Source organism: Garra rufa, chromosome 3, assembly GCF_049309525.1.
Source record: "Garra rufa chromosome 3, GarRuf1.0, whole genome shotgun sequence".
NCBI classification, from domain to species: domain Eukaryota; kingdom Metazoa; phylum Chordata; class Actinopteri; order Cypriniformes; family Cyprinidae; genus Garra; species Garra rufa.
The window spans coordinates 49,910,655-49,924,233 of NC_133363.1; the positions used below are offsets into that span (position 1 = coordinate 49,910,655).

The 13,579-nt window shown below is 37.0% G+C and overlaps 2 protein-coding genes across 2 annotated transcripts; one reads left to right on the top strand and one right to left on the bottom strand.

Annotated features, from left to right (window-relative positions):
- Positions 1-2,270: 2,270 nt before the first annotated feature.
- On the bottom strand, positions 2,271-8,355 carry LOC141331601 (interferon-induced very large GTPase 1-like). The gene is made up of 5 exons (XM_073836648.1): positions 8,332-8,355; positions 8,059-8,161; positions 7,449-7,706; positions 7,093-7,350; positions 2,271-6,961 (listed from the first exon to the last, which is right to left on the bottom strand). Exons 1-5 carry the CDS (start codon positions 8,353-8,355, stop codon positions 2,271-2,273), a joined length of 5,334 nt encoding a protein of 1,777 aa, XP_073692749.1.
- A 3,468-nt stretch (positions 8,356-11,823) lies between these two features.
- On the top strand, positions 11,824-13,117 carry LOC141330847 (endonuclease domain-containing 1 protein-like). The gene is made up of 2 exons (XM_073835615.1): positions 11,824-12,197; positions 12,326-13,117. The coding sequence occupies exons 1-2, from the start codon at positions 11,904-11,906 to the stop codon at positions 12,923-12,925; spliced, it is 894 nt and encodes a 297-aa protein (XP_073691716.1). The 5' UTR covers positions 11,824-11,903; the 3' UTR covers positions 12,926-13,117.
- The last annotated feature ends 462 nt before the right edge of the window (positions 13,118-13,579 follow it).

Consider the following 13,579-nt stretch of genomic DNA (forward strand, 5'->3'; position numbering starts at 1 on the left):
ACATTCAAAGAACACCAGTATGATTGTAAGCTACACAACATAGACATACAGTAGCATAATCATTGTCATTTAGGAATAATAACTCATAGGTGTTTGGATCGTGATCTTTTAACAAATAATTGTGCTGTTCTGCAGTATATAATATAACATTTGTATTTATTTATTTAGCAAACACTTAATTCTAAGGCACTGGTTTGTTTAATTGGTTACATTAGTCAAAAATACAATACATCATGCCAAAAAATGCTATATAATACATCAATATCAATACATACATATTTAAAACAGATTAGAATTCGAATTACAAAAGTATTACATATATATTTTCTGTAGTATATTATTATGCGAAAATGAATGACTACAGTACATTATTTTGACAACAAACAGGAAAATAAGAACATATTTTCATCAAATAACAAACTTGCAAAAAATGACCACTAACCTTTAAAACATTTCACCATTGTACTGTATGTTGCACATTGCATGGCATTTTCTCTTTCCTAGTTAAAATGTCTTTCACATTGATTCAATTTATAATTTCCAATTCCTAAGTGCAAGTATTATTGTTGGTTAGTGGAACACAGCTGAAACCAATTGTAAGCAATCAATAGCATTTTTTCAATTACAGTTTTTTACAATCGTTTTTGCACTATTAACTGAACCTTAATGTCATTTTTCAAAACTCTAGATACAAAACTCAAAACAGTCATTATTTGTAACACAGGCTGTCCAGTGTTCAAAACTTTGCATAGTGCGTTCATATCTTTAAAGAAGCCTTGCATTAGCAGAAGCATTGTTTCAAAAAACGAATTTATTATGAAATATTATAGGAACATTACTTTAGATCACCCATACACAAGTTACCCATAGTTTCAATGTGTTTTTGCTAGTACAATCATTAAATATATTTGTACAAAATATGTGATTCAGGTTTCTTTTCTTTTTTTTACTTTAGACTGAGAACAGTACAGACACAGTGGTATCATTGAAATACTGTAATGTGGAATTTACTGATAAAATAAATCTCAGCATAGGTTTTCTAAAGGGAAAAAATTTAGATTCAAAGTTTTAGCTGTTTTTTTTTTTAGCAGGGTACAGTATATTGTACCCTGCTGGGAAAAAAAAAACTGCTAAAACCAGCCTAGGCTGGTTGGCTGGTTTTAGCTGGTTTAAGCTGGAAGTAGCTTGTTTTAGCTGGTCTCCCAGTCTGGTCAGGCTGGTTTTAGCTGGTGGTTTCCCAGCCTGACCAGACAGAAAAGTGGCCAATACCCCTCTAAAACCAGCTATGACCAGCTAAAACCAGGCTGGTTGACCAGCTAAAAACAGCCAAACAGCAGGCTGGTTTTGGATTTTTTTTCTTCTTCAGCAGGGCTAATTTGTGCACCAACGTTCTTGATACATTCTTTTTTTATTTATTTATTTTATTTTTTTACCACGGTAGCCAATAACTCATTGAAACCACAAAAGCAATAACATAAAAATGACATCTTGCATTCAGTAATGTTGAATATGAAAATGTGTTCTGTAAAAGAGGTACATGGGGCCATAGAAACCATATCTGATAAAGAATGAAATATGACATCCATAGATACACAGTTAAAAAAAAAGGTACTGCAGAGGTACAATTTTGTTCCTGGGCAACAAAACATATAAAGGTACCTTTAAAGGTACACAATGGGTCCTTATTTTACAATTATGTACCCAAAAAATTTTACCCTGGGTAACACCCCAGTGACAGCTACTTGTACCCTAAAAGGTATAGTTTTGTTCCTTTTTTTCTGAGAGTGTAGTGTAGTCCATCTGGGTCATTTTCTGCGGTAACTGGTGTCAAATGATCTATCCTGAAACATGCACTATTTTCCATAAAAGCTATGCTTCAAGGGTAATGCAACAGTTACTTATCATTTTAAGCAGATGTATCAACTGATAGTTCAATCTTTGTAATGAAATGAATGCACACTCATCTCAGATGTAATGTGTGAGTTGCATTTTGAAATAGTAATACTTTGATGTTAAGTTGTGTCATTTTGAAAAGGTGATTTAAGTTCAATGAACAAATTATCTTTGGCTTATGTGTATTGTATCCAAGCATTTGAAAAATGTGTTAAGTGGTTTGAAAAATGTGCATTTTGATCATTGGTTGTGTATTATGTGTCTAGAGTTTTGAAAAATGACATTACGGTTCTGTTATTAGTGCAAAAACGATTGTAAAAAACTGTAGTATGAGAGTGGAATTAAATCAAATCTATGGTTGTGAAAGAAAAAAATGTTTATTTGATGCTGAAAGACTCTTTTAAACTCTTCTCTGCTTGCTCCTTTTTGATTAACTTCCAAGCAGAGGGTATATCAGCGGGGCGAGCATTATATTCTTCGGCAAACTTAGTGTTGAAACGGGCCATCACATATTTCCAGTAATCTGAGGCCTGTATGCTAGCATCAGCTGGGATGTGCCAATCAGGAAAGATTTCTCGGTATCTTTTGTAGGGATGGTACTCATAATTAGTCTCAAAACACTTAAACTTTTGTTCACTGTGGACATCTGTTGAGCAGATGTCTGATACTAGTTTTTCACTGCTCAAATACATGTAGCCTCCAAGGCCCTGAGGTCTGTGAACTGAAGCACAGTGATCGGTGTGAGCTTCTCCACCAGCCTCACATGGAGCTTTGCAGAATGGACACTGTTTCCCACATCCAAACACTCGCTTGAAGAGCTCATCCTGGGGTTTCATTTTGAGTTTGAACAGTTTCAACATTATATTGACTTTCTTTAACTGTTCCTTTAATGTCTGTTCCATCTCTTCTACAAATTTAGTTAGCAAGCATGCAAATGGTTCTTGAGATGCATTGTTTAAGACCATAACTGTTTCTAGAGCATCTTGGGGAATTATTAACTTCTGTCCAAGCTTCCTGCATATGCAGTGTATGAATCCTTTGATGCCATCCTCGTTTGTTTCATTCTGTGCCATTTTGACAGCTTCTAGTATCTCCTTGGTGATTATTCTAAGGTGATGTTCCTCCAAGTCAGACATTTCATGTCCATTTGAAAACTGTTTAGTGATTTGATCTGATATCCAGCCCTTAACGAAACGTTCATAAGAGGAAATGTATTTCGCATACTGTTTAAACTTATCTTCAGTGAGCAGCTGCTTTAAGAGTGTGAATTGAAAAAATCCACGAGTGCTGAATTGAAATGCATTTTTTCCCTGAAGCATTTTGTCAACGATGTCTGGACCCAAGGAGCTGTAGATGAATGTCTCAACTGCAGGCATCAAGCATAGTTCAGTGAATTCTTTAGCCTTTTTCTGACATTGATCGCGATCATGGAACAGATCCTTAAAATCATTGCGATATTTGTCTTTAAACTGATCAAGGCATCTATGTGGGTCATTCTTCCTAATGAAACATTCATGCATGCTTTGAAATTCTTTTGCAGAAACCCCACAAATGTGAAGTTTGAGAGACAGTTCAAATTCATCTGAAAATCCTATATTCTTGTTCGATTTCAGGTTTTCATCAATTATGTTTAAGATCTCCCGAATGTAGGTGTCATGGTAATCTAAATGTCTCTTCCTCTTGTCCTGGACTAAATTATGGCATGTTTCAATGATATCATCTGCCAAATTTTGTAGGTTCACTGCAGAGTTGTCATTTTTAAATCGTTTCAACAATTTTCTAAAGAAATTGTCTTTGGTGACTTTAAACTCCTCTGTGCCACAGTTGTTTAGATCAACTGTAATTAATTGCTCTGCAACAGAACTTCCTTTCTGTTTCATGTTTTCTCGAAGTTGCCTGAAAACATAGTCAATTATATTTCTTTTCTTAAGTCCAGTAAATGACAGCTCGTCGATAGTTTTTTCCCATATTTGTTCAAAAAATATGTCAAGCTCCGTGTCAGTCTTATGCATGTCACTTTTTGAGCCATTGTTTTTCCGTAAGTCCTCCAGTAAACCCAACACTTTTTTCTCCATTGTATTAGTAAATGTTTTCTTGATGTTATCCACATTCTTCATTGCTCTCCTGATCTCCACTGCTGCCTCAAGCTGTGTCAGCAGAGAGCTCTCGGTTTCCCACCTGAGAGATTTTACACTGCTTACAAAGTCTTCTTTATACTTTTCCACAAGATAGACATGACCCTCTGTTTGTTCAAAGTATTTGGACAGATTTTCCATTGTGGTCTTTTCCAATGAGTCAAGCTTTGTGAGAGCTTCTTGTTTTAGTCTACATAAAAGATCTTGCAAGTCTGATTTATCTGTTACCAATTTGAGTATCTCAAAATTTGACACTCTGGTTTCAGCTTCTGTTAACCAAGAGTGCATATCCTTCTTGAAAGACCATTCCCATTTATGGAATTCTGCACACAATCTCATGTATGCATCAGCCACTAAGCTGTTTCTGAAGCTAAATATGAAATTTTCATATTTGACTGCATTCCACAAGCTTTTTGTCCACTCCAAAAAATCAACAATGTTGTTTGCAGGTGTTTTGAGTTTGCATTTTCCAATGACATCAGTGATGTTCTTTTTAAGGTCATAGACAGCTTCGGAGTAGCCAGCATTCACTGGTGCCATTGGAGGATTTCCATGCCAGAGTCCAGGAATATACCAATTGCAAGTCTCTGGATCATACTCAATCACATCAGTGAACTTTTTATACTCATCCTTGTTCTCAATTTTAGCAGCTGCCTCTGTCATCTCGTTCAGCTGCTCCAACAAAAGTTTTCGATCTCTCATGTTCTTGTCATGGGCTGATACATCAGCAACATTTTGGTGGACAAATTGACATTTGGGTTTTTTCCCTATTTCATTCATTCTGATGAAAGCATGGACTACAATCTGCAAAATGTCCTTCATTTCTGTGGAATTCTCCATTGCGATGTTGATGATTGTGATGTCACTCAATCCAACAACAAGTGTGGCTAATTCATTGTCATGTTCATGACTATCATCTAGTTTTGCCAGCTCAGGAGATTTCAGGCCTTCAGTGTCAATTATCACTAAATAGTCACAGCCAAGTTCTTTCTTGATGTCCTCTGTGACTCTGATCAGTTGCATGAAAGCTCCTCTGGTGCATCTTCCACTGCTGACTGCAAACTGAACTCCAAACATGGTATTCAGCAAGGTGGACTTCCCTGTGCTCTGGACGCCTAAAACTGTGACCACCATGATTTTATTATTGGGCTGCACCAAAAAGTTGACATGCTGAAGCACATCACTAACCCATCTGAGAGGAATATTTGATGCATCTCCATCAACCAGTTCGAGAGGAAAGCCATCCAACATGAGCTCAGCACATAGCCGGGGTAAGTGAAGCATTTGTTTATGTGATTCTAGGTTTTCTGGAAGTGACACTGCAGCTTTATAGAGTTGGCCCATTTCACGCAGAAAGTGCTCTATGCCTAAAGAACTGTTAGAGATCTGCTGGTCAAGCTGTGCAATTTCTTCTTTGTTTTCTGAAAATTGCTTACATTTTTCTTTGTACTGCTCTCTGAGGCTAGAAAGGCTTTTTCGGGAGACATTGTCAAGGTTCATTCGCATCCATTTCAAAAAGTAGGACCTCTCCCGGTTTGAGCTTGATAGTGCACTAACAAAACAGGACATGGCGTCTGAGATATCATATTTACTCTGCTGTATCCGGAGTTCAGTCTTTTTAATCTGGAGATCACTCTTGTATGTCTCTATGTTTTGATCACCAGCTTTCCGGAGTCTGCATTCCTCTTTTTCCAGTTTTGCCAGATCCTTCCAGATTTTACCCTGAAGGGGAAGCTGATCCTCTTTGAACTGCAGTGTGTCCCGTATTTTTTTTGTTAAGACGTGTGCATTATTTTTTGCTTTTTGACATTCTTGAATGTCTTCATCAACTAAAATCCCGAGTTCATCTGCTATGATGTCCATTCCCTCCAGACATGCTTTGTTTGGGAGATTATTAAGTATGTAATTTACTGTAGAATGCAGATTTTTGACAAAATGTGCATCGTTTTGATTGTTCTTCAGAATTACGTTGTTTTTCTTCAAACTCATTTCAAAGGCTGTTCTTTTCAGCTGCTCCAAATCAAATGCTTTGCTTTGTACACTTGCAACTAAAAAAAACTGTGCTTTAGCATGTTGGTTGGTGAGTAACTTACAGTTTGTATCCAGATTGTCAAAGAACACAAAAACTGCAGTGGAGGTCTGGCATAAGAAAGAGTACTGTGTTTCAAAAGTCCTGATGTCACCTCTCAAGTTTGCAACAGCCACGGCTTCAGGAAAAACATCAATGTTTTTGTTTCCAGAAGGTAGATACCAACTCATCTCCACTAACCCATTTGATATCTTTCTTGAGATATCTCCGCAATCCATATCACGATGTACAAAAGTGTCATGATATTGTTGGGGGTTGCTGAGCAATTTGTTTAAGATCTGAGATTTAGAAATGCTGCAATCGCCTAGTCTAACAAAGGACATTAGAGGGAGCTCAGAGTGAACAATTCTGTCCTCCACAAAGCCTCTTGTGTCTGACATGGAATGAGGTCTGAATTTCTTAACAATATCTCTCATGGCCCAAAGCATGAACATGCACTGGTGAGTGTCACAGTTTGGAAGAAGAAAAGGTACAGAGAACTGACACATCGACATTTTCGAAACCATTTCCTGTTGAAGAAAACTGTCTGAACAAAGAAAGAGGGCGGTCACTATGTCTAAAGGGTTCACACTGCTGTTTAGATCGTTAAGAAAATCAAATGTATCATTGTAAATATCTAAGTTTGACCAATCTTCGCTGTCATTACATGAATATTTGACACTTCTTGCAGTCACATTTACCGTCATCAGTTTCTTCAAGAACAGCCATGGTAAAGATGATAGAGACTGGGCTGGCTCATCTGTCACTGACCTCTTCTCAATCTGTAGCACATTACTGAGAGAGAGTTTGTTCGGGTAGTACTGCTCCAACCCCAAATCCTGTAAAAGACTCTGGATGTTTGTTTCTGTTAAAAAGCATGTATTTTGTCATTCGTTTCTGCTCATTGCATAATTTGATAATTTCATGACTTGTTAATACTACAAAAGCAATAATTTATGGAGAAAATTTTTTGTAAAATATCTATATAATACTAACTGGTTTGAGCATATGTGACTGCTTCTTTGCTTCGGATGCCATTTGGAAGCACTTTTGTATTGTAAAAAGAGTACTTATTCCCAGGACTTAGGTTAGTGAAAACCACACTGCCTGATTCTGTCGTCTCTTCCTGAATGGTTCTGTCATTCTGGCAGCAGACTACATGAAACTTGTCTTCACAGCCAAATGCATCCCAAATAAGGGTAACTGATGTGGGTCCCACTTTCTCAGCCTTGAATTTATCAGGCGGGACTGGCCCTGTAAATAAAAAAATAAATAAATCGTTCTTTCTGTTGCTACTTTTTTCAGTCACAAATTACACCTCATACAATTTTAGGTTAATGCAAGACAATTACTTGTGCATGCAGTCACTTTAACTCCAACACTTCGATCTCCATTTGCTGAAACTGAAACAAGACTGAATGTGTACTTAGTCCCTGGACATAGATCTTCTATCTCTATGGCTGAGGCATTTGTGATAGTAAAGATCTTTGTAGATGTGAGACTGTAGTAGGTCAACTCAAATGTAGATATGTTGTCTGGACTATCCCAAGCAAGAGTAACAGAACTGGTTCCAATAAGCCGCACTAAAATTTCACCTGGTGCAGGAACATCTGTGGAAACAAGAATCAGAATTTTCAGCATCTGAAACCAGTTTTGATAAAATATTTCCAGTACTAACTAATTCATCACAGTCAGCATAAAAGGATGCAATTACCATTGCTTTCTGTATGTGATTCAACAACATGAATGGTTAAGTTAGACTACAAATAGTTATCTTATAATTTTTTCTTTGGAATAACATGCACAATAAGACCAGAAATAATTATTTTAAAAAAATCAAACACCATAAACTATAGTCATGGATAATTTTTTTCCAACATGTCTGTAACATTTACATTTTAATGTAAATTATGGCCAGCATCTCATTAGAGCTTAAAGATGATTCAAGAGTAATTTTGTTACCTTGTAATTTGTCAATTTGTTCCTTTTCATATGACTCAACAAAATGTGGAAATGTTTGCTGTTTGTCTTTAGTGTCTTCACTTGCAGCTTCATTTGGATTTTCCTTCTTTTAAAAAAAAATTATGTTAGTGACATGCAAACTCAGGTGTGTCGAGACTACATTTGTTTAAATGCAAATATGTTTTTGAAACTCTCAGTGTTTTTTCTTAGACACATAAATTGCAAAGATAATTAGCAAAATCTGACTTATGAAGGAAAAAACATATTGCTTACTTCTTTCTTGCTGGAGCAGTCCATTGCAACTGGTTGGAAGTTTGTTAAGACTCCTAAGAGAAAGAAGATGCCATTTTATTTACTTTAATATGTATAAATCATTCAGTAAATGTTAAAAGTGAAGTAATTTAAATTTGATTTCAGGTAAAAATCTCACACTTTACATTCTGCAGCACTCTCATACATGAAGGAATCCCCACTTTTATACTTTTTAGACAAAACTTGTATTTACAGTCTAGTCAAAGAAAGTAACTTTTCAATTAAGATTATATTTGTCTCCTTAAACTGATCTCCACTTCTACCCTTATTAAATGTGTGTGTATGTCTGAGGTTGCCTCGTGTGTACACCGGACGCGAGCGGCGCGGCGCGACGCCACAAAATACAATAGACCCTTTGCAAACACGTGACCACGACCACGTGACGACGCCATGCTGGAAGGCAAAATCGGTGGGACTATGACATCACTTTGTAGGCCGATCGGCTGCTAGCATCGCACTGGTTCCCTCCACAAAAATGCAATAGGATTTTTCCATAGGCTTTTGGATTATCGCAAAAAAATAAACTCTGTGTTCAACCATTGTTCGATTGTAGGGTGGTTGTGTACACAAACTACCAACACACATTAATGTGCAAACAACATGAAGTTAGTTTTGCATCCGATGACCCCTTTAAGGTGTGTGCAAACTGTATGTGTGTGCGTCTGTAAGGGATAGACAGTGGGAGAAATACAGTGTGTGCCTTCTGTCATAATAATTTTGTGGCAAAAACATGGAAATAATCTGTAATTTTTTGCCTATTGTTTACTGTATGTCAGCCAATCAGATTCAAGCATTCAACGACCCCGTAGTATAAATTGAATTAAACAAAAATCCTACAATTTTCAGCATGTAAATCATGTAAATGGTTATTTGTTTAATAACAGTAATTTCCCCTGCATATTAAGAATTTGCGTATCATATTCATTACAGTAGCATACATCAGATAAAATTCAACATACACCCACACCCACAATACTAATTAAAATATATGAAGCTTTATTTCCAAGAAGATGCATGGTAAGCTTTGAATTAATTTCAATACAATGAAATTTAGTTACAGGTATTGTAATATTTATTCTATATTCGAATTTATTTCTGATACTATTACGGTTACCAGACACTCTTGTTTAATAATTCCTGTGTAATTACGAACATAAAACAATATATTTTGTGTTGGATCATGATCTACCTGCGTCAGTATAACGACACACCCACCTTAACGATTTCACTATCGCTTATCCTGCCCGAAAAGACCATAAACATTTCCGATAACATCTGAAGTAGGTTGGCTGCTATTTGTAACGTAAATGCCAGATTCTTTCTTAAAAACACGTTCAAAATATTACTAGCATTCCAATCATTTAATTTGTATTAACACTACCAGGTGAATATCTTGCGATATATGAAAATACGATTAGGCCTATACTGTTATATTAAATACTATCATGGGAAAGCTGACTGTATGTCACTAATACACTAATAACTTTCTAGTGTAACTTATAATACGATGAACAAAAGACAAACGTAATTATTTTAAATATTAAGTTTAATTAGCCTACAGTTCTTTTTGTAGTTTAGAATTTTTCAAAGGCTACTTACAAGTGAAGTCCACGCATCCAATCATGGAACACCTTTGCATTTCTCAAGGTGTAACTCAAGGATCTTCTAGCGCGACAGCAAGTGACGTTTAGCAGACGAAACCAAGCCTATTTGAAATACATTTCGCAAGCGTTTACCCTGTTGTTTTAAGTGTTTTGCAAAAGCATATGTACTTATATTTGTATTGTCTCCGAATTAACGTTAGGTTTAATAACTTACTTTACGCATGTCCAATAACAAATAACAATAAAATTTTATTCAGTGGTTTAGTCCGAACCAGTGGCGGTTCTACACGGAGGCCAAGGGAGGCCCGTGCCCCTGTAGACATGTCCTTGGCCACCCCTGTGGCCCCCCCTACTGACCAAATAAAAAAAATTAATTAATTATGGTTTTACACACGAGCGCCAAAAGCGGAACTAATGCGACGCATCGTTCTACTTAAATGTGTAAATTAGAGCGGCGCACACTGCAGCAACAATTAGAACTACTCTTGGATAGAGGAGCTACGATTTATTTCTCCTGTTGCAAGAGTCGAAGGTAAGCAAAACAATTACATTTCGTGAGTGACTTGTTGTTCTTGCACATAACCGTGTTACTTTTGTTTTTCACACTGATAATTAAATCAAGTTTGTAAATGGCTTTGTAAAATCTTTGTTAACGTTAGTTAATAAAAATATACAGCTGTTCATTGTTAGTTCATGATCAAGTGCCGGTTTAGTTCTGCTGAAATTCTACACCTCTGAGAACTCTCTCATTAAAACAAAGAAAGTGTAGACATGATGTAAATAAGAGATTAATTGTACTGTGTAAATGTGATTTTATTACCTTTTATTAACTTTGAGAGATTGCGATGAACTACAGTAATGTATAAGTGACAGCTTTCCAGTGATTGTAAGGGGAGCGCGCACTTTTAAGACTATAATTAATTCAGAATTTGAATTCATTTATTCATGGATTCACTCTCTGATAAGCAACATCGCCATTGCTATCGTGCAGCACATAGGCTACTACATCAGTTACACAAACTAAGAGAAGGTAAAGCAGGTGCTTACTCATCAAAATATGTCTAAACAGCCGCACTACACGTGTCGACACGCGCCCGTGAGTAAACATTATTTTTTTCTTTCACCATGCAGCAAACGTAAAAAAAAATTAAACCGTTTAACTTATAGTAGCCTACTTCTTACCGTCGATTAACAGTGAACGGTCAATATGAGCATCCCTAAAATGTTTGTATGATTTTAAAGTAAAATAAAGTTTATAATCTTTAAATATCACTTGTTGTCATTTTTTAATGTGCCCCTCTGGTTAAACACTGGCCCCTTCTTGGCCCCCCTAGTCAAATTTGTCTAGAACCGCCACTGGTCCGAACTGGCAGGGGACGAAACTATTTACAGGTTAAACGAAACTGACCAATTTCTTGTAAATAGTTCCCCGCCCTTGAATAAGCCTGCGGGTAGGGCAGTCTTTTAGCTCAGATGTATTGTAATTTCTTCATACTTCTGCCTGTGAATATTTACAAAAATGCCATAATTCCTAAAGAATATTTTGCGATTTTGCGTGATCATTTCCTGATGAAATCCATTGTAAACCATTTGTAACTTGTTTATATGATCAGTGCTTATGTTTTGTTACAAAAGACATACAATGATTTCCATTTCATTCAGCCAAATTAATTCGTTGGGTAAATCTATGATAGACTAATTATTTTTTCAAAACCTTCCCGTGCTCTATTGGTAAAAAAACAAAAAACAAAACATGCTGTATGACTGGCAGGGTAAGAGAGTAATACTTTGCATATGGTGGCTTTCACTCTTTCAGGTTATCAGTCTGGTTTAGAGCACCATGGAAAGAGATGCATCCACCTGTCTTTGCATTTAAAAACTGGACATTTTGTTACAAACACTGAAAACTTATCAGCTTCTCACTTTCTGATGGCTCTTTGTAAGATTTTTATCTTCAGGTTTCTTCTATTGACAGGTTTGCGTCTGGCAGGCGGCACAGTGTCTGACAGCTTTAAAGAATGCAGTCAGTTCTTCTACATGGATACAGCACCCACAGGTATCCGAGGGGGCAATCTGAAGAGGATATGCCAACGCTACGGAGAAAAACTACGTTACGCTACACTATATGACAGCAGTCGCCGTTTGGCGCTTTATTCAGCTTACACATTCAAAAAGTCAGACGGACAGAGGAGGATGGACACACCCTGGATGTATGAACCACAGGTAGCAGATTACCCTAGTTTTGTCTCCGGATATTTTAGGATTAACAAATAACTAAATGAATAAAATAATCTCCCCATATACTACTTTTATTGTTTAAGAGTTTTTTAATTTCTTGTTATTTTCCCCAGCTGGTTTCTGCTGATGAAAGCGGAAACATGAAAGAGTTGCCCTCTAGTGGTGAAACCGACCAACTGCTCGAAGAGAGTCAGGCTGTGCTAGCAGACTATGTTGATGCGGTGGAGTACGTGCGTGGCCCACTTAACCCTGACCAGCACCAAGCAGACAACCAAGACAAAGCAGCTACCTACACACTCACAAATGTGGTACCTCAGATCACAGACTTATTGGAGGGTCCATGGACTATGTATATTGATACAGTGCGCCGCCGCCTAAATAACTTCTGCCGTGGTGCTGCTTATGTGGTGACTGGGGTGACTGTATCAGGGGTCACCATCCAAAGAGGAAGAGAAGACCGCATGGCCATCCCAAAGCACTTGTGGTCAGCTTATTGCTGTCCACGGTTTGATCGAAACTCACCCTATGATGTACGGTACATGTTTCCCACTTATGCAGCATATGCTTTGAATGAGATAGTGGGACACAGTGTTACAGAAGTGCCTTTGAAAGCTTTAGAGACCTTTCTGAAAAATCAGACTGGCATGGACAAAAGCATAAGCATCTTTTTCAAAGACTGTCTCTCAGAAAATACACATACCAAGAGGAAGTGAATGAAAGCCATTTAATTCTGTAAAGCCTGACATATGAAATAACTGTCAGAAAGATCTGTTTATTTTAAATGGAAAAGTTTATTGAGCCTTTAGAAAAAATATGCAATTGTTATCTTTTTATATGTGTTTTTGTATGTATTGGGAATATTGAGCACATTCGAGAGGAAAAAACACCTACATTTTATTGCCAAACTGGGCAAAACCTTTTGTTAGATTTTGATCATGTTGATATATTTATAGTGTTAAAAAGTTTTTTAAACATAAAATAAAATTTAAAATATAAGAAATATAAGTCCAATGAGTGTGGCATGCAGCCAGGGGCGCCGCTCGCAATTTTGGGCCCTATGACAAAATATGAGGTTGGGCCCCCCTACCACACAAAAGCTGATCTCTGGGGGCCCCTAAAAGGCGTGGGCCCTTAGAATTGTCCTAACTTACCCCCCCACCCCCCCTCTGCACCCTTGCAGATGCTTGCAAGAGAGCTGAGTTTAAGGAAACTGTAAGTGTTCTATGCCTGTGCTGTAATTTTTTTTTATTTATTTTCATTTAATACAGTCAACCAATACTACACTGCCTGAGAAGAGAATAAAGTCACCTATCAGACTTTGTCCTACTCTTTGTAGATGATTTCCATATTATCACTCCACACTGCAG